Source organism: Dromaius novaehollandiae, chromosome 14, assembly GCF_036370855.1.
Source record: "Dromaius novaehollandiae isolate bDroNov1 chromosome 14, bDroNov1.hap1, whole genome shotgun sequence".
NCBI classification, from domain to species: Eukaryota; Metazoa; Chordata; class Aves; order Casuariiformes; family Dromaiidae; genus Dromaius; species Dromaius novaehollandiae.
Window position 1 is genome coordinate 11,471,176 of NC_088111.1, and position 27,444 is coordinate 11,498,619.

The following is a 27,444-nucleotide window of genomic DNA, read 5'->3' on the forward strand; positions in this document are numbered from 1 at the left end:
ACAAAAAAAGGGTGCACTCCAGATGCAGAGTAGATAATTAAATGTGAGGGGAAGCAGAAGAGTTCAGAAGCAAAATATAACGGATTCATAATATATTGTTTATTGAGGAGAAAAAAAAAGAAAAGAAAGCAACTGACAAAAACACAAACCTGCACAGAGACAGAGAAGCAAGATCCCAGATTACAAGTCCACGAATGTGGGTTTCACAGACCACTGTTATAAACAGCAGCTTTTCAACCACAGAATAATGCATAAAAGAGAAACTGCAGCCATATTAAAAAAGGCATTCTCTTGTAATCAAAAAAACCCCAACATTTCATTTTAGACTCTGAACTTTCTGTACAGGAAACAAAGTTGGAGAGGGAATAGAGGGTGGAAAATGGCAAGTTTATCAGCTGGAAATTACATGTAATGAAACAACCACCCACAGAAGCATGGGATTTGGAAAGAAGCAGAGGAAAGAAAGCCTGACTGGAAATGCCAGGCATGCTGAAGCAAGGGCTCTGCCTCGCCGGGCTGCGCCAGGGATCTGCACGGCACACGCACTCAGGCAATGCTGATTCACTTGAGGTTACTACTATGTTAAAGGACAAGATCAACTAATTTCACTATTACCGCTGAAGACCTTTCTTTTCCCCTCTGAATTTTATTTATTCCTCCTTGGCAGATATTTACTTTGGAAACTTAGTATATAAATATTTGTTTTGAGGCGAAATGTTAAAAAAAAACTTGTCGCAAAGCCACGAGTGATTAATTGCTTGAGAAGACTCACATTTTCCTTCAAGCCTAAGCAGGCAGCTCCGTCCAGATCGTGACAAATCCAGTTCGCTCACCCACACTGACTGCATTTCCTTCGGGAAATATTCAATACACCCACAAAATAAACACCGAGGGCTGATCGCAGCACCGCGAAGCGCACACGCCACGAGAACACGCACACCAGCGATTTTAACAGACTCGCAAAGCGCCCAGCATACAGTTACGCCTTGGCAGGGCCTCCCAGGGAAGGGCTCGCCCGTGCCGCGCGCCGGGGGGAGACGCTCGCCCTCCACAGCGCCTCGTGTCAGCGACGGACACGGGCACCCCCCGAAACGGCAGGGGAAAAACGCGGCCGCCCGACATGAACCCCCAGCCCCAGCTGGCAGGCTGAACCACGCGGAGGCACCTGCCACGTACGCGGCATAGGGAATGGCAGCCGCGTGCAATATGTTTATTGAGTTATGTATTTATGTACGTATTGGCGATCCCCAGCGCCCGGCTCCCCGCCTGCCCTCAGGCGCCCCCTCGCCTCAGGCAGCGCCCGCAGCCCTCAACCGACCCCAGCCCCACCCGCCGGCCGCGCGCCCCGTCCCGCTCAAATGCCACGCGCCGCCCGCCGCGCCGCCCGATTGGCTGGCGCGCGCGGAGAGGCGGTGCCGCCGGCGTCCCCGCCTACCGCCGCCGCCGCGCTGCGCCTGCGCAGTGCCCGCTGGCCGCCGCGGGGATGTTGTCATCCGGGTCCTGGGCGGAGCCGTTGGGCGATGGCGACCGTAGCGGAGCTGAAAGCAGGTTGGGGTGGCTGGAGCTGGCGGGGGGGATGCTCCGGGCGGGGCTGTGAGGGCGCCTGGCCTCTCTCCTCGCAGCCGGCCTCTCTCCTCGCAGCCGGCCTCTCTCCTCGCAGCCGGCCTCTCGGCCAGCAGCCCCTCGGGCCTCGGAGTCGCCTGGAGGCGCTGGCGGGGCCGGCGGCTCTTCGCGCCGGCCGTTGGGAAGCGCAGGAGCCTCCCCGAGCCTCCGCACCAGCCCTCGGCTCCTGTCCCCCGTCTTGCTCGGGCTTTTACTTGCTGGAAGCATCTTCCAGCCTGTAATGACATCACACGCGCTTCCGAAATTGCTAGAACCCATATTTAATATGCAAAAAAATTAATGCTATGATTGCTTTAAGGGCTGGATTTTTATCTGTAATGTTCCCAGTTTTGTTGCTGGCATACCAACAGCTGTGTGTATGCTATATTCATTTCCCTGTGAAAATGAAGAAACTATGGTCTTAATAGTCAGTGTTGCTTAATACACATGGCTTTGCATTAACAGTTCTCTTTTTACGATAATAGTTTTAAAGGACACACTGGAAAAAAGAGGTGCACTTGGGCAAATAAAAGCAAGGATCAGAGCTGAAGTTTTTAATGCACTGGATGACCAAAGTGAACCACGGCCACCGCTGTCCCATGAAAATCTCTTAATCAATGAACTCATTCGTGAATACCTGGAATATAACAAATATAAGTATGCTGCATCTGTTTTAACTGCAGGTATTGGGGCCGATGTATGATTTTCCACTGATTTTTATTGTCATCACTTGTCATCATTGTTCAATTCAGTAGTTCAGCTGGGGTTATGGCATTAGTAAGTGTGACTAAGCTGTACTATCTTGTCTCCCAATGGGAATAAATAAGGCACAAACACTTTATACTGCCTTATGTGCAGTATTAAGCCAAATCGTATCATTAGTTCCCAAGAACACTTATTTGCTGTTTTTCCTTGAGACAAATGCTTTGACAGAGAAATTGATGCATAAGCAAGAAAACTTTCCAGCAGCCTGCAAAATCAAAATACCTTTCTTGGAATGTCTGCTTTTGTTTTGGAAAATGGTTAACAATATTTTTTAAGTATACACCACCATTTTTTCTCACTGGCATTTGGGTAAAATAAATAATGCAAATCCTACAAATGAAGGAACAAAATTCTTTGAGAAATAATCTAAAGTAATATGTATGTAAATTAGTTGATAGCCTGACTTACAACAATCCTGGCAATTCATGCATATGAATTGTATCAGAAACTTGGTTATATATTGTATGTTTAAAATATATGAAGAACGGTCATGTTTTTGAACAAGTTATACATTACTGTTACTGGCTATTCTAAAATACCAATATTTGAGACTGTTTAGACTGCAACATCCTCTAAAAGGTAGCATTTTTGCACTCTACAGCTATTGCTAACTTGTACTTAAAATGCGAAGTTCTGCAGTTTGTGCATAGATATGGTAATTACATTTACTATGTAATGATATGTTAGTAGTTTTCATTCTATTAAAATTACAGACACGTTCATCTCGATGGAGAGAGGGAATGGAGGTGTAGTCTATGTTGTAGTTACTGTGTGCAATCTGTTTCATAACATGACTTCTCTAGAGAAGAAATAGTTTGCCTCATTAATTCATCATAATGCTATAAGACTTTAATATTTTTCTTAGATTCCTTTAGAATGAACATAAACATCATAATATGCTATTGCAAATTGTATTAATTTGAAGCACCAATGCTTAAGTGTGTTCCCAGGAGTTACAATATAAAGTTAGATATTTCCAGTCTAAAACTAAGGTGTGCACTCTGATTCTCAAACTTAAAAAGTTACACGGGTGATATTTTTCATACCAGTCTTAAGAATTGTGTGGAAATTTCTTTTTCAGAATCTGGCCAACCTGAAGTGCCCTTGGATAGACAGTTTCTTGTCAAAGAGCTGAATATAGTCGAAGATGCAAATAGCAAATCAATGTAAGGAGTGCTTTTGGAAAACACAGTATATTCTGTTTTGCATATAACATTCTTTGTACTGTGAATAACATTCATTTCTCTTTAGTATTATTAGAAATCACATTTGAATGTTACCTCCCCAGTTATTAATGTGACTAGACTGCATGTCTAGTCTAACGTGCAAGATTCAAATGTCCGATGTGAAACATGGGCCCATTTTCAAACGTACCCAAAATTCAAAACTAACATTTAATTCCGCCAACTCTGTAGCACTCTCCAAATAGTGTATTTGCACGCAAAAACACAAGTCTCTTACCAGTAGAATCTTCCCTATAGTTAGAGGTAGAGAACAGATATGTTCTTTGCACAGCTGTCAGTTTTTGTAGAGCAATAAAAAATTATTGTACTCTGAGATTAGATATAAATTCACAATATGATATGACATGGTCCATGAGATAAGGTACTGAAACAGGTTTGTGCAGATAATGCTAAATGGTCTCTGTAGTCTGAGCTCAAACCATCTGTCCTGTGATTAGAAAGAATCAAGTTTGGGATGTCTGGTGGTGATAGCCTGCCAAAGTCCAATACTTAATATTGCATGAGTGAAAATGTGGGTCTATATTCACGTGCTAAGCATGCTCCGGTTCTTTACCTACAAGGGATCTGGAGTTCAGTTGAGAGTGTCTCTAGGTGCAGGATTTTTGAGATGGCGTTGGTCTTCAGAATGAACTTAGGTTTGTGGTTACTTGTATAATTACACTTGACATAATGTATTTTAATTATTCTAAAGACATCTGTGCATATTCTAGGAGTAAACATCAAGGTCTAAGAACGTCTTAGGAAGTTTTCTTTTTCTAATGCTCAGTATTTCATATACTTTATAGACTACTTTTGTCATTTTCTCTCTTAAGCAGACCCCTTTTGTATGGAATCATAGCTCATTTCTTACATGGTGGTAAAGAAGAAAGTACCCCAAGCACTCTTCCAAAAGTGTCTTTGCTGAACTATCCAAGGCAGAATCATGGCAAACCATCTACTGAGAGAAATCAAAAAGGTGTGTGTGGTCATTTTTGCAGAAGTTTTGTTTGTGACTAGTTTTTCTGTATAGTACATATGCTTATAACTGCATGAACATGGAGATGGACACAGTATGCCTTCTTCTCTATGCAAGGAATGTTTTGAACTGATGCATTTTTGAAAGAAAAATTCCTCAATACAACATTGTTTATACCTCAAAAATACTATTAAGCTGTTTGACCCGAACACGCCTGTTGCTCATGTATTCATTTAAGAAATGTCCTATTGTATCCAATCCATGAAAGACCCACCTGTGATTTCTGAAGCTACCTGCATACGTTCCTTTGTTTAAATAGGTGACCAACTTACAAAAGCTCTTAGGCCTGCTTCTTTTCTACTATTATGCTGATGAGACTGCATAAATCCCATACAAATCTAATTATCCTCAGAACTACTTGACTGGCCTTCAGATGTGTCAGTAGTAGAAATTTCTCTCTGAAACAGGAATGTATTTTATTTAGAAAGAAGGCATTTTTAAAAATTGCAGACAGCCAAATTTATATAATTTTTCAACAGTGCAAGGTACTGTGAAGTTCCTGTTGATCTTATGGTAGCCGTAGCTACTTGTTAGTTACTAAGGGGAAGGATTGGGGGGGAAGCAATTGTTCAGCTTTATTCTGTTAAGGTTTTCAGACTGTAAAATACTGAAAACATTTAAATTGGAGGGATGTACTATTCTAACTAGATGGAAGAAAAATTGTCATGCCATTTATGCTAGTGTTTTAGAAATAAAAATTTACTGCTGCAGTTACTGGTAAAGACCAGAAAATAGTAATATCAGAAAGTATCAGTATCAGAAAGGCCATCCAAGAAATTGCCGTCCCATTTGCCTAAAAGTTAAGCTGGCCAAATTGTACTCCCTTCTACTATTACCAGTTTAGAATTGGTTGACTGGAGACAGTCGTGTCTACATTGACAATTTAATACAGGAATTTAACATAAATTCTCAGTAAAATGTATTAAATAGTGGGCATATCTTTTTGTTTCTCATCTGTTCTGACTTACCTAATTTTTATAGAAAGTTCTTAATTCTTCTGCTGTTCATTCTGTATACAGGCATAAATCTTTTCTGAGGACATTTCAAATCCCATTGACTTCAGCAGCTTAAGCTTTGAGTTCACTGCTATAAAGTAGAACACTGCTAAATCTTGTTTTCCTCTTCTGGTCTGCTCTGTGACTGGTTACTATTAATACTGGCTAAGCTACAGAATGAAAGGGATCATTGGTCCAGCTTTTTCCTTTGAAGAGTCTGCCTGGCATATTACTTTCTACTCTGTGGAAATTTGGACCGTTTAGTACTATCATGTTATTACTAATAGTACTATCGACTGTTTTTTTCATAAAATTTGAAAAACCTGAGGACTGAGATAGTCTTAAGAAATCTAAAAAGTGTGAGGAAGTACTGAATAAGCACTCTTTTTAATAATTAAGATTCATTGAGACAATACTGTTTCCCTTCTGCCAGAGGGGGGTGCCAAAGAAGTAAAATTTCAGTACCAAAACTGGCTGTAACTGGTCTCTCTGTTTAAAAAAAATTCTTATTCCTGACAGAAATTTCTCCATTTTTTTAATACTAAATTAAGTGTTAAAGAAGAATTTTTTAAAAGTATAACTTTGTACCTCAGTGTTGAAATTGGCTCTGCGCAGGTCATCTGACCCCATTGACTCCAATAGAATTTCACATAGGGATTTAATTGTTTAGAGTCAATCACAAGACTCAAGTTTAGTTAGCAGATGTTATTACTCATTGCTCTTTGAACTAAAGAAAAATACAAAAAGAAAGCTTTAAGGCTTTTAACCTTAAAGTAACTATAGTCTAATATTACTTTCTGGGTATGTTTCTGGAATATGTCAGTGGAGACCTAAAGGCAGCGGGTTTAAAATACCAGTTACCTAGCTATTTTAATTAGGCTGCATATTAACATGATAAAGTGCATTCATAAACTGAACTCTTAGGTCTTGTATTTAACATATAACTTGCTTTTCATATTAGTCCCAGTCTTGCTTATGTTGTTGAATGAGTGTTTCAACAGAGAGGGGGTCCTGATATAAAGTGTGAAATCTGGTGGTTCTTTAGTTCCTTCACTATACCTGAGCTGAAGTTGTCTTAGATCTAATCTTTAGTAATTTATTTAATAATCTCTTATTTCATATAGTTGCATGAACAAAATACTTTATAACAGTTATATCTTTGGATCTGCAGATGCATGAAAATACTTGTGAAACACTTGCCTGTGCTTCACTTTCAGATAGAATTCCAGAACCAGGAAGGATGGCTGGCACTAGCATTGAAGAGCCCCTTGTTTTACCAAGTATAAACAGATGATGTCTTTCATATGTTAATTTTTCATATAAAGTTATTTGGGAGTTAATTTAAGAAGTTATTCTTTACAGAAGTTGTTCTATCATGTCCAGTGGGCCACTTCAATTTGTAAAAGCTACCCATCAGACAGGAAGACAGGGTCATATTAATAGCCAATAAAAAATGTTAGCAAAGGACATCTTCCTCCAGTGCTGATAGAAGCAGAAGTGTATATGAAGTCAGATTAGTCGAGCCTGTGTCTAGAATTGGTCCTAAAAATACTGTATTTATTTTATAAAAATAAAAATATATCAGAAAAATTACCATTCCTGCACTTTCCGTATGATGTGCTGTCTTCGAGTATTTTTTCCTGCATTTTAGAATAAAAATATTCTGTTTTATTCTGTGTGGTGTTTTGAAAGGGTTCAAAATAAGTATTTTAATAATTCTTTATTAAAAAGTGGTGTTGAGGCTGCTGCTGCTTTCAGATAAGTATGGAAAAATAAATTTGAAAAGTAAATTAAAATGGTTTAAAGGAATAGTTGTTTTTAATTCTCCAGAAACCAGGACTATATTTATCTTCATGCCAGCAAACAAATGAGGGCAAGTCTTTTCCATCCGGAGTTGCTATAAATTGTGTAGTGTAAAACTAAGTATATGGGAGGGCTAGGGGCTTTTGTTTTTTCCCAAAGGACCTGAAGGTCAAAGTCAGCGGAAACTAAAAATAAAGTTGATAATAAATTACTGATTCCCAGAACTACTTTTTAGCTGCGGTGTTTACATTTTTTGAGATTGTAATTTATTTTAAAAGCAGAACTTGTAAGGGTACATCAAAAATAACACAGGTTTGTTAGCTATACTCATAAAAATGAGTGGAAGAGAACATGCAGTTTGTGAGTTTTAGTAAAAGCACCCTGTGTTGTACAGACTCTGCATAGTTTTGCCTTAATTGTGATTAGACCCAGTTAGCCTTAGAGGTATTTTTCATTTCAGTAAGCAGCCTAGACTCTACTGTGATGTGAAATGGCAGAGGATGATTATGAGTATTAACATAATGGGAAGCTGCTCATCCCCTCCCTGTGTCTGGCCGTGCTGCCAGCTCCCTCCCCATTTGCTGATTCACAAGTTTCTTAGGACTGGTCCCGTGGCGGGCAGGGGGAAAGGGGAGGGACATGGTTGCAAATTTACCTCATTCAAGTACTTTAAGTCTTTTGTAGCTTTGCATCAGCTGTAATTGACTGTTGGGTTAAGCAAGCCAATTTATCCTTATGTATACCCTGGCTGTTTGCTCTATGTTAACACTACAATCAAATCCAACTACTTAGCTGAAGATCTGTGTAAAAGCCAGAATCAGGGGATTCTGCCTCATTACTATGGTTCTTTCCTGCCACATTAACAGAAATAGTCTTTCACATAATCACCAATCTATCTCTTCATCATTTTTCTCTAAAAATACAGCAGAAAACTTGCCTTCTAAGGTATTATTTGCAAATCTTCATTTTGCAATGAGCTGTAAGTGCTTCTGTGGCAAGTTGCAAAAATAAACTTTCAAAGAATGCAGATGTGATTGCCCTGGCCACACGAAACCCTGAATTTTTAACTTTGTGTTTTTTCAGAGGTTAAATTCTAGATGCCTCTTTCTCCATAACCAAGTGAGTCAAATTAATATGTATACTCCGAATTGTCTTTTCAAGGGCAAAGAAAAAGGCTCTGCTGGAAGACACAGAAGCAGTAACTTTCAGGGCTATGCAAATCTTCCAGTGTAACTAAAGCCTAACTAAACATCTGCTTTGTGTCTTCCCAGTACAGGTCATACAGAAGCTGCCCACTTGTCACAGAGCTCCCCAGGAAATAGATAGATCTTTAGTGGTAGAAATGAAGTAATATTTTTGTTCTGATGGAAGAAGGTGAAAGGAAGTTTGGTCCTTGTCCTTTCCCAAGAACACAGCTCAGCATGATCATGATCTCCACAACCATGAAAGCAGAGGCTCTCAGAAGTACGTGCTTCACTGAGTTTCGAAGTGAAGGTGCATATCTGAAATCAGAGTAGAAATCCATTTTAGACAGAAGGGAATTTCAGGACTATTTTCTTTGGGATGGGCGGTAGGGGAGAGAGCTGTCAGTGCAAGGTTCTGTACAGACACGGAGGGTAGGAGCTGGTCTGTTTGCTCTCCGTGCAACATTAGTTTCATCTAATTCTGTAATACTTTCAGAGCAAAGATTTTGGTTTTCGGAACATGAGAATTTATTGTACAAGCAAATAAGTATACTTTTAGTAATATTTATTTGTACAACAAAGCTTTGAAGTATATCTATGAAAATATACTTGTATAATCACATTCTAAATGGTCCAGCATTTATCCTGACAGTAAATGAAATATGAGAGCATCTTTCAAATTCAGACATGCAGCAAATCCTATGAGTATGAGATTGCCGCCTTTGTTAAAGTATGAAGAGGAAGTGCAAATCCTGTACTGTAAGGATGCACTTTAGAAAAATCATTCCTTAAAAGTTTAAACTAAGCTAGTTCAGTATTTAGATGAAAATATTTCACAACTCTTGAGTCACAGATTCCGATTTTGGATGAAATCTCCATCCCGGTAAGTACATACGCAAAAATCATTTTCTCAAATAATTTAAGATGCTCTATCTAGCTTAATTATAGACTGTAATGTCTTACTTTAACTGCCTGTATTCTTTCTACAGACACAGAAAATGAGAAAAAGATATGAGCATATAGAAGTTTGGGGGGTTTAATTAGCAAAATGCAATTTCAAATTTTTTTGGAGATAGAATATAGTAAACAAGATTGTTAGGGACAGGAGTTAACTTAAAAGAGGCTGTTCTTTGTCCAGTGCAGTTTTGTGTGGATATCAGATCTGGAAAGCATGTTGGAAGAACTTACCACACAAGTTTAAAAAACATCTTTAAAACCAAATTTTTGCCCTCCCCTAATATCAGAGGAAACTATGTTTCTAGAATCTAGAGCACCAGTGTTACTTCAGAGGTATTAGTTTCTGTCATGTACACAGAAGAATTTTTCTAAGCTTTATCACCACGCTCCAGGGAGTCAGTTACACTTTCCTTCCTGAGCACCCTTTGTGTCAAGCTGCATCTTGGTGTCAGTTGATCACTTTTCCGGACAAGTGATTATCATTTTGCGATTATGTTTAGGAAGAGAAAACCAAAAATATTTGTTCACCCTTTAAAAGACATTCTTTCATTAGCAGTTGGTTTCCAGCTGGTTTAGAGTTGACCTGTATGCTTCATATAGTCTGAGGGTTTTTTTTTAATTAAGCTTATTTTATTGTTCCTGGATTTGGGGCCCCTATTTTCATCACAAAGGCATCATCCACTGGGAATCACCATCCTTCATTCTGAGGCAACTTTGATTTAAAAAAAGCACCTCAACATTTAGGAAATCCCAAACAGGCTATATTATTAGTATATTCTTACGTTAACTTTTAAGTCAAGGTTGGAAGCCACGTGCTTAACGTTTCCCACCCCACATGGCTCAGGAGTGCCACTGTTACATTCCCAGCAGTAATATATTTCAGACTTTCCAGTTCAGTTTAAAGTTCACATCATATATCACCCTCTGCCACTGACTCTGTTAAACATACTACCCAGACAGCAAGCCTGCGTGTGCCATGAAGTGGTCTGCAAACCAGGAGGAATAATTTCCACTCCTTTTTAAGCTACTATTAAAATGTGTCTGGTTTTGTGAAACAGCTGTATGGGTTTATAAGGAACTTCTTAGGATAAGTTTTATGACTGCTAATCTGATCATACTTTTCAGAGGATCCCCTTGCATTTCATTATACTCCTACTTAAAAGCTAAGCTTGCAACAGAGAAAAGGCAGAAAAAATAAGATGAAGTACTCAGTGAGGAACTTTCTGCTAACAAGGGTCAGCTTCTCGGCTTTACATCTTGGATATCATTTCCCCTGGCTTTGTTCCAGCACAACCACACGTGCATGAATCTGATATGCCACTGCTCCCTTCCCGACCCCGGAGGACTCTGCGTGGCGGTGTGGCCGCCAGACAACTTGCAAGGCAGCAGACACGAACCTGCATCTGAAACTCCTGGGTGCAGCCAGTGGAAAGTCTGTCTGTGTTGGGAAGGCTAGTCTTCTCCAGCCAAGGCCTGGACATGATTGAAAAACTGATGTCTGTACGTGATATCGCTGGCATGTGTCAGGGAAGGAATTCCCATTCTCTTCCCCTCCCTACTGTTTGCCCAGATTTGTGCACCACTGGGCAGAGCTAGACCCAGGGTCTGCCAGTCCCCCACACCTGCAAACACCAGCACTTAAACCCAGGGACACCCGGTTTGCAGTCCAGCCTCCTTTCAGAGGTATTTTCTTAGGATGCTGAGACGGATGAGAGTCTCATCCAACTTCCCCAGGAGGGCTTATTTTCCAGAGAGGACCGGACTGTTGATGTCAAGAGAAATTATTTCACCCAGGACTGTGCTCTGATCCTTTGGGTATACACCATATTTAGCCTGTTGCTGAGTGGGGTTGTTTCGGTATTTTGTATTTGGCACGTCGATGGGAATTCCTAGAGGATCCTAGCTTTCCCTTTTTGGGATGTCTCCATCCACAGGTCTTGCTACACAAGGCTGTTGGCTACTAGTGGGGGGAGGAGGGAGGACAGCTGGGGACTGAAGCTTTCGGGGGTGTGAGGGAGGCTTGACAAGGAGCAGATCACTCCCTAGCCTCCCAGGTCTGGCTCCAAGCACCATGTCCTCCTTTCCCCCCTCCCCGGCAGACGGTGCTGCCTCCTGCTCTTTCCATGGCATCCCAGGGACTGCTCCCCTCCAGCTATCTATCAGTTCTCTTCTTCCTTTTATGGACAGAGGGAGGTATTCCTTTTAAATGAAAAAGTATTTACAGTCCTTTCTCAGGAACCGAGTTGTGCACTGCATCACGAGAGAAACTTTGGCAAAGCTGGTGGGGCGCTGGGAAACAACCCTCTGTTCCCAGGGGCAAACAAGGCTCAGTACAGCCCCAGGCTCCGCACGTTGCATAAACACAAGGAGACCCAGTGCAACCTCCACCCCCACGGCCCTGCTGCATTAGGAAAAACCCCTTCTCCTACGCAACCCCTGAACTCCTGCACTCAGCTTAGCCCACGTAAACGCAGGACCTCCCAAGTGACTCGCGACCATGGTCTGGCTTTTGTCCTTCTCCCGGGTTGGGGGCCTTAACGGGTGAGGATGCTGCCAAGGCAGGAAGGGGTTAAAGGTCCATTTCCTTGGCCAAATCGTTTCATTCTAGGAAAAAGCAAAACCTCTGAGCTTGTGAGCTAGGGGCACCTCTTTTGTGCCTTCCCGTGACACACGAGCCGCTGTGAGAAAGCACGGAAAGCCAGCGCCGGTAAGCACAGCCTGCTCGCTGAAGAGCAGCGCAGGGAAGAGGGGGCAGCCCGCAGTTAGGCCCTCCTGTGCACGAGGTCCTTGGCTAAGCCTGTCTTGTTTAAGCCAGGTACAGAAAGGATTTTCCAGCAGGACGTGGTTTCCAGGGCCCCTCCCCACTGACAAGCTTCTCCTCCTCTATATAGGGAGGCTGCAAAGGCAGCAAGGACTTGGACTGTCCCGGCTCTTGGCTGCACAGGTTCCCGACTCTCCAATTCACTCTCTGCTTCCCTAATTGGACGCCTGTAAGTACCACGGGGACCCAGGAGCTCCCTGCTGGGGAAGGGGCTGGGAGCCAGCAGCTCTTTTGGATGCAGTAGTTTGGCAAGCTAAATATTAGGCTATTTTGCAAACACATTTGGTAAATTACCTGAAGAGAGTTTACTAATTAAGAGTAGCAGTGATGACTGCTTTACTTCAGAAGTGGTAACAGACCTATCAGACTTGCTTAGCTATTTACCCTGATTTGCATGATATTAATTGAATTCTGCTTAAAATGCATGAGACACGGTGTACCTTTGTAACGTGCACAGATGATCCGGCACGGAGGCGTGCGGGTCTCACCCCTGGTGCGGAGCAGGAGTCACGCCGGGCGAGAGGCACCCAAGCACCTGCACAAGGACCGTCGGGTGCAGGGACCTGGCCGCCGAGCAGCTGAGCTCATTTAAATGCTGCTGCATTTTCAGTGCTAATAAAGGGAATTAGTACACTTCGTATGCTGTTTAATGAAAACATAACCAAATAAAATAATTAGCTTGTCACTCACTTGTTCTTTAAATAGTAAAAATGCTTAAAAATTAGGAGAAAAAAATGGAAACATTTTATACAACAGCACCTTGCTATTAGATATATGTATTTTAATATGCTGGGAATAAAGTTTAAGGCAAAACTAATTAGATAATTCACTGAACTACACTAATTTGAGTAGTTTCAAACGTAAAAGCTAAGCTTTTTTATTTTAAAGAGAAAACAACACAACAAACTCCTAACATTAACAAAATACTGTGATTAAATTAAGAAGACAGTAGATGGCAGTACAGAAAGCAGCTTCAGTGTTATCCCAGAAGTTCACTGGCTTCTTGCACACAGACAGACATACACACACACACATATGTATATATATTTATAGGTATGTGTATGTATGTGTCTGTATACACACACACACATAGAAATGCATGAGAGGTGTATGTGTGTGAATATAATGAATAAGCAATATGAAATATTTTAAATGTGACGGAAATGAGAAGATACTGTATCATTAATATATTACCTATTTCTCAGTAAAATCTTTCTAAAACACACTTGTTTAAAAACAAGCCAACCTTTTCTTTTACTCAGAATTTCCCCCTAAGGGAAATTCCCCCTAGCTTTCAACAAAATGCTGTGCATGGACCGACTCTCTGAACTCCCAAAGTTCACAGCTCTTTTAAGCCACTAACACGGAGGCTAAAATGATGAACCCCTGGAAAGCGAAGTGCTTGATTAAGTAGTCACTTGAGTTTAGTGCATGACACTCTTTTCTGGCTGTGTTCGCTTAGATGTAAACAATGATTTTTATTATCTCATTTGCAATTGACACGCTAGTCCCTAAAAGGTATTTGTTTTGAATTTGTTATCATTACATTTTTGTGGAACAGCTAGTATTGAGAAGAACATCGCCATATATGGTAGCATGCATAGATGTATGCAGAGGATCCAGACTCTTTATAATTCACTGAGGCTTATTAGTTGCAAATCTGTTGGCTTTTCTCTTAAGTATGTTAATTTTACAAGAAGCAAAGAGCAAGAGACAGCTTTCCAGCTTGTGCATAGTCCAGTGAAAATATGGATTACTTATGAATTTTAATGAACACACAGAATCTGCTTTACTTAACAGAATGACATTTTGGAGTATTTGAAACATCTGCTATTTCCTAGATAAAGGGAATTTATCTCAGACAAGGGAATCCAAATTTTTTTCCCTTCTTTTTTCCTTCTTACAGTTTATAACATAGGTAATAACCTGGGCCAATTTCTATCGAGTATTAAAAGAGCTATCAAGTATCTAATCAGAGTTATGTAGTAACTTGCATTAACAGAGGTTAGAAAACTGATAGGAGGACCAAGACATTTACAGACAATTTGACTGAAAACATTGAGTATTTATGAGAAAGACAGCCCTGTGAAATTACTGAGAATGTTATCTCTTAAAATATAGACTTCCCCTCTTCTTTTGTTGGAAAACTTTAATAAACTAATACCCATGACACTTTCAGATCCAGATGGAAATGTCCATGATGAAAGCAAGCCTTTGAGGGTGATCCCAGGGACTAACTGGGAGAGGCAAAAGGCCGGCAGGGATCGACAGCAGTGCTCCTGATGGAGCCAGCCATGCTAGGGAACAAGCTCCCAAACGAGGGGCACAAGATGGGGATTCAGAGTTGGTTTTCTTTTTTTTTTCTTCAAGTAATACTCCGTTGGGTAAATCAGTTAAGTACTGGAAAAGTAAAAGATAAACCTAAACCTGGGAAGACCTTCGTAAAGAACTGCTGTAGCCCAAGAAATGCTGTTTGAGTCAAATAGCAGGTTACTGCTACATCCTTCCATCAGCAGCCACTTACATGAGCAGGACTTCATTTCTGGAAATAATTCACAGACTCAGCGATATGTTGCCTCTGTTTTAATAATTCTTCCCTATACCGCTGTGATAAGTTTTCACAGTGACACACACATCCTGCAGAAGGAAGGGAGAAGTGTCCTTTATCTTCTCATTAGGAGAAAAGCAGTCCCTTTAAGCTATGACCCAGGAGGCAATTCTGCTTGGCCAATAACCTTTTAATTAAGTGCACTTCCTGGAGATATTTATACTTTATTCTTGGAATAATATACTCAGGATAAACTGATTATAAAGACGCATTCAACTTCTGTCACTGACATGATAAGGGAAAGGACAGTGCAGATCAGCAGGATATATCTGCAGTGGGGCAGCAGAAGGGGAATAGAAAAGTATCCTCCCTGGAAATGCAGGGAAGCACGCATGCCCATGCCTACATGCTCGCTTGGGGTTTAGACAAGTATAACAGATGTATGCAGATCTTGGTGTAATTTGGCACATTTCTAAGGCAAGAAACTTCATGTCAGTAGTTTTACTATCATTACTTCTCCTCCCTTTCCCTGGATAGCTCACCTCTGAGTGTAAAAGAAGATTTAATCTTCTACATGATTCTATCACCTACTTAAGCAAACGGATGAGAACCTCTTACCATGAGTTTGCATAGATATTAGTCTCCATTTCTCTTAGGCAGCACTACGGATAAAACCCAAGGACTGGCTAAGGGCTCAATTACTCCTTCTCAGGGAAGGTTCTCAGCAGCCTGTAATGCATCTTTCCCACCAGCCCATTTCCCCAGTATCGATCATGTGCTGGACCAGAGCACTACAATCTGTATCAGAGATGGACCAAGTGGATTATTTCCAATTGTTAATCAGAAAGTTTTAGCAGGTCATTAAATGCACAGCACCTCACTAGGACAAGTCTATTTGAGCTCTTGGAGCCCACCTTCTATCCCTTCCATTTAGAAATTTTCCCTTAGTTACTAGATTACTTAATCCAGACTTTATAATCCAGATGTAGATTGCATTTCTTCTGTTACTACTGTCATACATAGCTGCTCCTCAGACTTCACCCTCTAATTCCACAGGACCATTCACAAAAACTTCTTTTTAGACAAATACCAGTTTTCCACTCATCGTCTATGTTTGAGACAAGTTTAGTGAGCCAATTCAGACTGCCTATCCCTTACTTCTTGTAAAGAGTACGATCTTATCATGGTTAAGCTAGTATTCACAGGATCATATGGTACATTCAACAGTCAAACATAGTGCTTAGATCTAGGGAAAAAAACCTCCTACCTCCAAGCTCTGCAGTTTCTTCCACCTCTTAGACCTTCTGACCTCACTTCAGTTTCAAAAAGACTGCATTTAACCATAACAAGGTGAGAGAATTTTTACATGCAGGGAGAAGTAGGCGAATACAAGAGCATACAGACAGGCTACTCTGTATTATTCTGGAATTCGGTGGCAGATGTTTGTAACTCCTGTCGATGCTTTGTGTTTTACATAGCATGCAATGGGGAAAGGAACATTTCCTTTGTCTTTGGGCAATAAAACAGCAAAGAATTTTTTTGCTTCATCCAGCTGGTGACATGCTTCGTAGCAGGCCACCAGTTTAATCTTAGGCTAGGCTTTTGAGGTAAATGGTCTTGGCAATTTGATATTTTGATTTCCACCATCATCCTTTGTGGGCAGCCTCAAAGTAGCAAGATTTGGCTCTGTGGAACTCAGCTCAGCAGTTCAGTCTAATTTCTGTAATTTCTGGTTGTTTGACAACAAGAGCAGATTCCTATCGACTTGAAGGTGCTGCCACTTGGCACTCGGCCTGGGCAACACACTCCAACCTTTCTGACATTTTGGGACACCTACACAGCTCTCTCTTTTGGGCCCAAGACAGAGTGAAATCCTCTCGCGCCGCCAGGGCAGCGGAGCAGAGGACGTGCCCTGCCCGGTGCCGCTGCCGCGGGAGGACGGGGGCAGCACCCCCTTCTCCCGGGGCCATGGCCGGCGGGCAGTGCCACTCTCCGGGCCGCAAGCTGGAAGGCCAAGGGGCTGCTGCAGCTCCGCAATGAGGTGTCGAGCAGCACCAAGGGCTTCCCCTCCTCCTTTTGCCACTGTTGCCACACGTCCTGCCTTCCCTACAGCAGGGCAGGGAGTGGGGAAACACGCCCTGTGCTTCCCTATCCCGCTGGGCCACGCAGAGGCAGGCCGGATTCACCCCGCGGGCCGCCAGCTGGAAAACAGGGCCGGAGAGAATACCATCTCCATTATTGGTGCTGTGCAGCTCCACCGGCCCTCTTGGCAACACGGGAACATTTTCTGCCTTAATCCACACAGAGGTCAAATAGTTTCCTCTTGCAGCTCTCTTCCAAGAATCCCCTGGGAGCTAGCTAAGGGCCGCATCCAGCAGAGCTCCCTCACGGAGACTCGCCGGCCGCAGCCACTGCACAGGGAAGCAGCAATCCTCAGCAGCCCCTGGCCACCCTCTCCCTCCCACACCAGAACGGACACAGCGTGCACACACATGCCCTGGGTGAATTTTCCTGCTGGGATTTTCCAGACAAGGCTGATGGCTCTAGAATGAAGACATTTAGAGGAAAGCTGGGGTTGTTCAGATGACAAAATTGTCAAGGGAGCTCAAGGAGCTGGGACATCTAGTTTCCGCTGAGTTCCAGTGATGGGATATCGTCTAACACCCTTAGGCACCTCTAAAATCCTAGTTTTGTTTTCTAAGCTTTACCTTACCTTGTATATGATCCATGCTGCTCTCTCAGACCCCTCACTCAAACAAGCTTTGCAAAAAAAAAAAAAAAAAAAAAAGTTTGCGGGATTGACTTTTGGGGAAAAAACCTTTGGAAGCCAATCTCTGATACTCCCAGAGTACAGGGTGTCCATTTGGCTACATACCACAGAGCCCAGTCTTTACAAATATCGTTCTGCTTATGGGTTGATTGCTGACATCTTTAGCAGTCAGTTCTCTGAACTCCCTCAAGATCCGTGCTCGTCTGAACGCTGTAAATACTAAGCACATTCTCAGTAAGGAAATGAAACAGCCTCTGTCTCCAGGCGATGTTTTTCTCAGCCACATGCTCTTCCCTGCACCCCGCCGCTGCAGCAGGCTCCTTGACCAGCACTACCCTTTCCCAGCTCTGTGCTCCACAAGGAGTCCTTTTTTTACCCATTTTCTCATTTGGTGTTGTATGTCCCATAGGACAGAGGAGACACTTTGGAAAGCTCCAGGCATTATCAGCACAGCTCGTGCAGCTACTCCCCACCTTCCCCTGGCCAGAGCAGACAGTGGCTGCCTCCTCCCTCCCAAAGACAGCCAAAACCCTCCCATCGCTCTCACCTAAGGAGCAGAAATATATCCAGCTGCTTTATCCATGTACAGCTGCATGATGCAGATACATTATCCTCCCGATTTAAGCATCGTGGTACAGGGTATCCAATAGCTGGCATAATGTCCAGGCTTATTTTATTTCTCCTCCTTTTCTCTCATGTGGTGCACATCTACCTTTCATAGATGATAAGCTCTCACTGTCTGAACCATGGAAAGAAGACAACACTAAATTAGTTCTCCTTCACCAGCAATACTGATAACAATGTTTTTTTCTAAGTCTGCATATGATCTCCATATGAAATGTCATTAGAGTGATTGGAAATAGTCCTCAGCAAGTAAAGTTTGTTTCTGTCCTTTCTGGAACACAGCCTGGGAACTGTTCTTCTACTAATTATTTCATTATTGCACTGGTATTTCAGCCTGCCCCCAAAAGTATTTGGGTGATGAGAAATTCTGTGTGTATCTGAAGTCAGTTAACTCTGCAATGGGCAAGAAATGAGGATGCAGGAAGCTGGTTGACTGGTAATCTTGGTCCTGACAGTCTAGATGCACAGACATTAATTATGCCTTATTTTCCTGCCTGATCTGTATGTAGTACAATGCCAACAAAGTGTAGGTAATAAGCTTGGGACCTCTCATTTGCTTTACTGCCATGAAGCTTTTGATTTAGGTCATTTCAGCCACAGTAACAAAGGAATGGGACTCAGTGGCCCAAAAACAGACACTCTAAGGTATCAAAGACATCTGCACGGAGATGTCAGATATGGCACAGGACATATTGGAGACCTGCATCACTCTGGAGCAGCAGCTGGTGGCCAGGCAGGAGACACTGCAGCAACTAAAAGGGCAGTGAATGCCCAAATTCAGGCAACTGAATTGCTCAGAATGACAACGAATCTGTCCTTAGGTTTTTACAGACAGCCCAGCTTAAAAGCTACCTTCCCACAGTGCTCTACCAAAGCGACCAGCCCATCAAGCAAATGGACTGACTCCCGTTAATTCCAAAGGGCCCTAAAAATGACGCAGAGGGGAGGAGCAGCCCCCAGCACTGTACCTCCCGCGGGCAGCACTGCCATCGCGGACGTGAGCATCCAATCCCTAACAATGTCAAGATCAACTCTATTTAGGATTTGTACCTCCTGTTCTCTTAAATGATTTGACCCATCCTGGGGGAACGGGTGCTGCTGGCAGCTCGCCTGCACACGGAAACGTGCAGCAGCCTCCAGCAGCACTGTGGGCAGCGTGGGGGGATTAACGCTTCAACTGCTAAACTCTCCCTGCAAGGCTAATTGTCACCATTCACCCGCACGATTTTGCAGCTGGCTTTAACTAACAAATCTTTAAGAGCCCCAGAGACATGACTTTGCTCTGCCTTTACAGATGAGCGCGGATGAGGGCAGCCCTGCGGCAGCGCGGACGTTACACGTCCCCAACAATAACGGCCGCGCTTTGAAACTACTGCGGGGAGCAGATCTGACAAACGTCTTGGCTGGAATTTCTCCACATTTCCCTCCCTTTAAACCTGACTATTTTTCTTCCTCAACAGGTGACTACTGAGTCAAAATGGCTCAAAAACCTCTCAGTGATGATGAGAAATTCCTTTTTGTGGACAAAAACTTCATTAACAACCCACTCGCCCAGGCTGACTGGTCAGCGAAGAAACTGGTTTGGGTTCCATCAGAGAAACATGGATTTGAAGCTGCAAGTATCAAGGAAGAGAAAGGGGATGAGGTGACAGTTGAACTGGCAGAAAATGGAAAGAAAGTGACACTGAGCAAGGATGACATCCAGAAGATGAACCCTCCAAAGTTCTCTAAAGTGGAGGACATGGCGGAGCTGACTTGCCTCAACGAAGCTTCAGTGCTGCACAATCTACGGGAGAGATACTTCTCAGGTTTAATTTATGTAAGTAGACTTGAACACTCGCACAGCATTTCCTATTGCGTGCTCCCACGTGCAGTCACTAGCGAGATGTATCCCACCCACTGTCAGAGACACAGTCCTCATGTTTAACACTGCCATGCAAGTCCTCACTCCTCAGCAATGGGAGCCCAAACCAAAATTGTATTTAGTTCACCTTATTCCCCGAGATTCTTTATCTAACTGCTTTACTTAATTAAGTTAAAATACATGAAGGTTTCTTCCCCAAAGCTTGAAAATCCTGAAAGAATATTATTGGCTTTGGAAGTACCCTCTGATAGCTACACAAAAATGCAGTCTTGCTGCTTTTAAAATAGGGGCTTTCCAGTGATTTCAATGGAAACTTGAACAACTTTTCAGTTCATGTACCACAACTGTAACTTGCAAAAAGAACATATGGAAAATCCAAATCATGCAGTCTTTTCTCAGGCAAAACTCCCACTGAAAGGCAGCTGACAAGTTCTGGTTTGGTAGGTGCTTGAGTAAAACCTTATGTTTGAATAAATGAATAATCCCACTGAAAGCCAAGTGAGACTATTCATATGCTTCAATGTGTTACTGGATCAAACTCATGCATCCCCTAAATCATGGGGTTTTTTCCTTGTCAGTCAATTTACAGATTGGCAAGTCTGGGCAAATCGGAATCTCCTCTATGTTCATGTGAATTCGGGTCAAGATTTTTTCTGTCTTCCAGTCTGCACAAGTGTATTAACACAAGCATATTTTGGTATTAGCAGCCCTGTAATCTGTCTTCATTAGCAGTTATCAAACTGTACAGCAAGAAAGCCCAGAAAGCTCCCATGGAACTCAGCTACTGTCTTTGATTTTACATGGAGGATCCCTATGCTGTGCTGCAGAGAAGTAATCTACAATTTCAATCTATGAAAATTTTATTTCCATGACAGACCACTGATGAGTGAAATAAAGTGTAGGGCTTAAGTAACATGGTTTTAGAAGCAGGAGTAGAGCTCTCATTATTAATATGAGGAATGCTAAATTGGAAGGTAGGAAATGAAGCAGAAAATAAGATAGTTATATATAGTACAACAAAGGAACCGGTTAGTTATTAAGCATAACTTAAAAGAGCTAAAGCTCAGGATCTTTCCTTCAGGAATGCATTAAAATTAACATCATTAAGATTCCCGAAATAAACTAGATTTTTCAAGTTTGAGCATTTGAGTTTATTGGATTCTAATTTTGCAGGGGAACATATGGGCCTAGTTGCTATTATATTACAGCATCCAGCATGAATTATTAAAAGGGACTTTGTCTGAAAATGTTTTTGCCTTGTTGCAAGATCTAAGAAGAATTACTAGAAAAATAGTGGGATAAAATATTTCTTTTTTGGTTCTCTGCGACAATCTGAACAAATATTCCAGAGTTTCCAACATACGTTTACTCTGTGGATTTTTGCAGGACTTTAACTTCTCTTCCTGTAGAAAGTGAGTTTCAAAAAGTGCTTAATGCAATTATAAGTCCAAGAATTTGTCCTGGAGACAAAAAAAAAGCAAGTGTACCTGAAATTAAGCTTTCTTTCTTAGAAGACTAGATTTTGAGATGATGGCAATTTAATAATTATAACTAAATTATTCTGACTTGTATTCCAACAAGTTATTACTATCTGCAGACATCTAAAAACTGTCATACCTTTTGAAGAAAAAATAGGGGGCGTCTAAACAGAATTTTTGGCTTTGCTTTCATCCACTTCTGACACTAACTGTAAACGATTGTCTCCTCCCTTTGCTATGCAATGCTTACATACACTTTCTTGGATTTCCACACATACGAAGAAATTGTAACCTTAAATTTTTTTCCTTTAGAATATCACTGCTAAAACTGGGGATTCACAATTCTCCCATAGAAAAAAGTCAACCTTCCTGAAAAAAAAAAAAATCTGCTCCATGAATTTAAAGTAAATATTATTAAATAAAAGCATTCAATGCAGAATGTGAACTGAAAGTCACAGAATGACTGTACACAGGAAAAACTCCCTAGCCTTTCCCTTCACTACACATAAGAAAGGGGGGCAAAAATTGCCCTGCCACTAACTTATATTTTGCATTGCTCAGAATCTGCCTTACCAACACACAATTAGACCCAAAATTATGATATCAATATCAATAAAATAACATAACTTCTGCTGATTTGAGAGTAGATTCAAGTTTCCTGTGATATTTATTCAATCTTTGCCCAACAGTGCAAAATGTTTTCTTATATATGAGGAACTATATATGCATAGTGGAACCAGAGATGCGATTCCTCTGCCCAAATTTAGGCATTTACAACACAGACACGTATATTTGCATGAGTGTCTCTTGAGTACCCACCAGCAGTGACTGCCCAAGGGATATACAAGCTCAGCATTTCTGTCTGGAAGCTCGCCCTAAGGTACTGGCCTGCACGAGCTGCCTCCAGATCCTCTAGGGAGAGATACGACTGCTGGATCCAGCTCTCTGGAGACTGTATCCTCAGGGAGAATAATCTAAGGCACAGAGAACTCAGGTTCCCCATTTTTAATCTTATGCTTAGCCAATTGGCTCACTTGTCTTCAAAACGTTACATGTATTAATCAGTTTTTAATTAGTGCTTGCAAAGCAGATACCTAGAATTACAAACTACCAAACTAAGAGGTCTTGGTTAACTTTTCTGAGCTGAGCTAAGGCACCTGCCACAGTCCAGTTAGAACTGTGGGTTCCTGAACTTCATCAGCTCAAGCTTTTTCCCTGCCTTAATAACCTGCCTCTTGTGCCTCAAAGTTTGCACTTAGGAAGGTGTGTTAGCATGTGGCTAAGCACACAAATAGCCCTGCTGAGCCATTGGAATCTGCGTGCTGAAAGTCAGGCACATACCTATAAATCCCAGGGAAGTGAGGCCTAAATAATCTCCCGAATTGGAAATTTATTCTCTTACTATTTTACTTACTTGGTTGAGAGTGATTAGTTGAACGTATAGAGTAAATCTATTTCTACTGAAAAAAGGCCCTGTTACCCTTTCCACAAGAGCTCTGGGGGTCATTCCAGGATAAAAAATCCCATCACTTTTCAAATGTATTGTCCCTGCAAGACTGAAGTTCATTTCAACATGATTAACACAGTTTCATTCTAAATTACCATGTCAATGAAAACCGAGCTTACTAATTATTTACTTTCCACATCAAAGGTTTTAGCTTGGGGATATTGAGAACTGGTGAAGATCTTCAGCTTGATTTTTCTGATCTCTCACCTGAGACCATAGAAATGCAGTAACAGTCTGTGAAGGTAACAGAGGTACTCATTAACCCCAAGAGGACCCAAGACGCTCTCCTGCACGGCGCGGAGCGCCCAACCTGCTCCTCGGGGCTGGGAAGGGATGGATGCTCTCTCCCTGTTTGCTGAATACCATATAAAGTGCTCAGGCTGTGCTGAGACCCGGTTGTGCCATTTCCTAATATGGTCAGGAAAGGGAAATCCCTGTGCCCAAGGCCCTGGCGGATCCAAGCCTCGGAGATGCCATTTTTCAGTCCCGTGCTCCAGCGCTTCCTGCAAGGGGACCTGCACAGCCTGAGCCATCCCCAGCCGCAGCCCTGAGAACAAGGCAAGGGCACACTGGATAGCGGCCGCACACCACGGAACAGTCATTCACGCACGGGGGGAACTGCCACACGTATGGCTAAGTCATAAAGAACAAATTCATTATTTCAGTTTTTTGAAATTGGCCTGTTTTTAAAGCCAACAGCCAGAGGGTGGCTGAAATACCCCTGAAATCATAATCTGAAAAATTCATAGGGTTTTTCTTGTTTTGAGGCTTGGGTTTTGTTTGTTTGTTTGTTTGTTTGTTTGATGGGAAACTCTTGCAAATTGCTTACTCTGGGTAACTGTGACATATGGCTCATCACCTATTGTCATGTGTTATTATTTCTGCTCCAAGTTCAATAGCTGGAGCTGCCTGAAATAAAGAAGAATTTAAAAAAACCCAAAAAACAGATGGGCAACTATCAACTTGTAGTCAATATTCTCTTTTGACTAAATGTATATTTTTAAATGAATATCTTCATTAAACTGTAAACAGAAAACACATTTTTATCTTAAATTTTTTTTACAGAAATAGTCCTGTAGTGAAGGCATATGACCATTCTGATTAGACACTTCTCTAGAACTACTGTAATTTTTTCAAAGACTCTCTCAGACAAGCATTGTTGTTATGTGGGATACACATCTTTTTTAAAAAACTTCCAACATCAATCCAAGGTTGTTACCTAAGATTTCAGCTTACAAAATTTGGCAGAGGATGTATTCCAGTATGCTGAAAATATACACACATAACGAAATATTGTAAAGTATTATGGATGTTATGTAATCCCGGATAAGGGTGATTCACTTTATGTACTGAAAATAACCAAAGTCAAGACGCTGTAAGAGATCTAGGCACAACGAGATCAAAGCATGATGTATCTACAAGGAGCTAAATTCACATACTTTCTAGCAGTTCAATTATCAGAAATTATTATTTGTGCACTTGGAAACTTCACCTACACATGTGCATTCAGACGTCACTACTTCATTTGTTACACTAGGCAGAATACAAGAGAGTGTTACTTGCTAAAATCCTGTTAGTTAAATGTAGCTGATGTCTGTGTTTCCCAGACTAGGCACAGCACATGATACTAATTCCATTTTTCATCTGAATTTCCTTGCAGACTTATTCAGGTCTCTTCTGCGTTGTTGTAAACCCATACAAGCAGCTGCCCATTTATTCAGAGAAGATTATTGACATGTACAAAGGAAAGAAGAGGCACGAGATGCCACCCCATATCTATGCTATTGCAGACACAGCCTACAGGAGCATGCTGCAAGGTAGGCGAGTTTAATAACGCGTCAGTTCTTAGAAATCACTGAACAATAACTGAAATGTGGTAGAAAACACCTTGTCATTCCCACACTTGCCCCTCCAAGGAGGAGAAGCACAGCAGAAAAGCTCTTTTGCAGACAGCTACCCGGGCTTTCGGGAAGTTTCCTAGGAATTCTTTGGCAGGAACGGCAGTCCACAAATACTGTGACTCAAAAAGGAAAAACAATCCTTTTACCCATCTGTGTAGAGGCATGTGGGAAGGTTTCAGAGTCAAGCAAATAGTTTTGGCAAATACGGGCATGGAAAATGCTCCCTTTGCACCAGCAGAGACTGCTCCAAAGTTAGCTGCAAATGCTGATGAAGCTGTCGGCATTGCTTCTGCCTCCACCAGCACAGCACATGCAAATACGGTTTGGGGCTACTTTGGTTGCAGTCTTACATTTCTGAGTCCTGAACTGAGATGTGCTGTTTTCTAACGGTAACGGCAACTGGCAGCAATGGAAATTCAGTCAGGCCCAAAACAGTATGAACAAAACAGCAGAAATCCACAGTGCCCTCCTCCCCATGCAGGGACTGCTGACAGATTAAGGGCTTTTTGCTCTAAGGAAAAATCATTGTCTGGGGACACGAAAGCTCTAGCTCTGAACATATGATGCTGCACACCTGCAGACTATAGGACACCACTGTTTGCCATCTCAGAACGAGCCTCGGCTGCTCCAGGAAACCAGGGCGTTGCTGAACGCTTTGGCATTAGTGGTGAAATTTAAACGTGCCAATCAGGGTCCCAATCCTGCAGAAATTATGGCCTGTAACTACGTCTCAGCAAGGGTCTCCAGACTAGGCCCTAAAGTTCAGGGCTTCCTGGTTCCAGTCTGACTGGGGGAAACAATAAAGAGCACTTGGAAATTTCAGTTCAACAGCTAGATTAGTGCCCAGTATTGATTTTTTGTAATATTTACATACACACACAGAATAGTGATGGTCACTGAGAAACCAGTCTGTTCAAAACCCCTTTGCACTTTCTCTGACTATGCAAATAAGATGACCCAGTATTTCTCTAGGCCCACAACACGTTGCAGAGCAGTGATTCCAGCACTCCTGTATTTGTCCCTCTTGAAATAGGAGCTGGGTAAGTGTACTAGAAGACATGAGCGGTCACTTTGGCATATCACAGAGAACTGCTATTGTCTAAATCAAGACTTGCACAAGTCAAAGTCATTCACCGCAATAAAAACAGATCATCTTATATACGATAGGCTGAGGAACGCCTGTAGCATGATACAGATTCTCCTGGCAGCCCAAATTGCCTGACCCCAGAGAGACTGACAGCAAACACCAATCAAATCTCTGTCATTTTGGTACAAGCACAATGTGTATATGCCAATGGAGACAGACACCAATGGCATCAAAACAGAAGGTCTTCCCCTCCCACCACAGAAGTCCTGAGTACTCTTACGTCTCAACTGTAATGCTAACAAAATACTCAGGACTTCTGAAGATTAAACTCCTGCAGATTGTTTACTTCATTATTTAAGTGGCTCACCTAACTATAGCTTAGCTTCCCAACTTTAGAATCTTACACTTCTAGACATACAAATGTTTGAAATACATAATTCTCTGGGTTTAAAGATGAATTAATTATATCTGCTGTACTATATCAATCTTTTTGCTTCCTATGGCTTATGTGACATTTCTTCTGTCTGGAGCTATATCAGCTTCTCTATCTGAGTGGATCCCAGAAGGCAGAATTACCATGCAACAGAGAAGGAGGATCAGTGTTACAGCACCGATAAAAGACATACTGAAAACAGGCCTTTCTGTAACAGCAGTTATTCATAAACACATGCGTATAAAATATGTTTAGAGATGAGTAGGCAGGTGCAAGCTTTTAGAATAACATGATTCAGTACATCTCACTTTTGACAGAGCGCAGCAGAAACTTACTTGGCATAAGCTGATCCCACTAAGTCACGTACCTGTCTTCCAGATCATCTCCTGTGCTCTGTATAAAGCAATGTCTGGGGCTCTGACCAGGCCCTGAGGTCAGGGAGAGGAATCCTCCTTCCTCACTCAAATTCATTAAGCAGTCAGCCTCACAGGAGAGCTCCACGGCTTGCCAGAAGCCAGCAGTGGTTATCTCCTTGTTCAGCAATGCCGAACACTGCTGTTTGTCCCTAAAAATGGGATGGGGAAAAAACAGCCAGGAAAGGGCCACAGGCTACCTGCAGGAAAGAGAAAATAACATATTGCAACCTATGCTGAAGGAGAAGTGTTTTCCGCTTAACATGAAATTAGTATCAGTTCCCTGCCTGATCTTAGCAGCACAGGCCCTCTTCACTCCCCTCTCCAACACTCCCCTGTCCGTCCCAGCCCGCTCTGGCATGCTGCAGCAAAGCCACCAGGGCTGGCTGGCCTTCAGCTGTGCCCATCAGCCGCCCCTAGCTCAGCTGGGCTT

At 42.1% G+C, this 27,444-nt stretch overlaps 2 protein-coding genes and 1 long non-coding RNA gene across 9 annotated transcripts in view; 2 read left to right on the forward strand and 1 right to left on the reverse strand.

Annotated features, from left to right (window-relative positions):
- The first annotated feature begins 1,448 nt into the window (after nt 1-1,448).
- Nucleotides 1,449-7,292, forward strand: CEP20 (centrosomal protein 20). 3 transcript variants are annotated; one of them, XM_026096480.2, is made up of 5 exons: nt 1,449-1,548; nt 2,088-2,285; nt 3,449-3,533; nt 4,424-4,566; nt 6,839-7,292. In XM_026096480.2, exons 1-5 carry the CDS (start codon nt 1,521-1,523, stop codon nt 6,913-6,915), a joined length of 531 nt encoding a protein of 176 aa, XP_025952265.1. In that variant the 5' UTR covers nt 1,449-1,520; the 3' UTR covers nt 6,916-7,292. The 3 variants fall into 3 exon arrangements, with proteins under 3 accessions (XP_025952265.1, XP_025952266.1, XP_025952267.1); XM_026096481.2 differs by having other exon boundaries at nt 4,427-4,566; XM_026096482.2 differs by having other exon boundaries at nt 6,793-6,920.
- Nucleotides 7,192-27,294, reverse strand: LOC112981042 (uncharacterized). Of its 2 annotated transcripts, XR_010391614.1 has the most exons (8): nt 26,966-27,294; nt 18,252-18,443; nt 17,810-17,923; nt 17,648-17,694; nt 16,202-16,264; nt 14,911-15,023; nt 12,827-13,028; nt 7,192-8,926 (listed from the first exon to the last, which is right to left on the reverse strand). It is a non-coding gene; the product is annotated as an uncharacterized LOC112981042 (long non-coding RNA). The 2 variants fall into 2 exon arrangements; XR_003258584.2 differs by having other exon boundaries at nt 12,827-15,023.
- MYH11 (myosin heavy chain 11) overlaps nt 12,439-27,444 on the forward strand; it is a 64,348-nt gene continuing 49,342 nt past the window's right edge. For 3 of the 4 annotated variants that reach the window (XM_026096333.2, XM_064520342.1, XM_064520343.1), the window contains exons 1-3: nt 12,457-12,555; nt 19,789-20,147; nt 24,838-24,994. In XM_026096333.2, coding sequence (XP_025952118.1) covers nt 19,806-20,147; nt 24,838-24,994 — 499 coding nt within the window. In that variant the 5' untranslated portion in view covers nt 12,457-12,555; nt 19,789-19,805. Of the gene's footprint in view, nt 12,556-19,788; nt 20,148-24,837; nt 24,995-27,444 lie in introns of all 4 variants that reach the window. The other variant, XM_064520340.1, reaches the window with a different exon arrangement.

Bases quoted from the DNA above. Each gene is read 5' to 3' on its own strand.
- CEP20 (XM_026096480.2), top strand. From the start codon at position 1,521: ATGGCGACCGTAGCGGAGCTGAAAGCAG. The intron at 3,534-4,423 runs GTAAGGAGTGCT...TTCTCTCTTAAG, and splicing joins GATGCAAATAGCAAATCAAT to CAGACCCCTTTTGTATGGAA. The intron at 4,567-6,838 runs GTGTGTGTGGTC...CTTCACTTTCAG, and splicing joins TACTGAGAGAAATCAAAAAG to ATAGAATTCCAGAACCAGGA.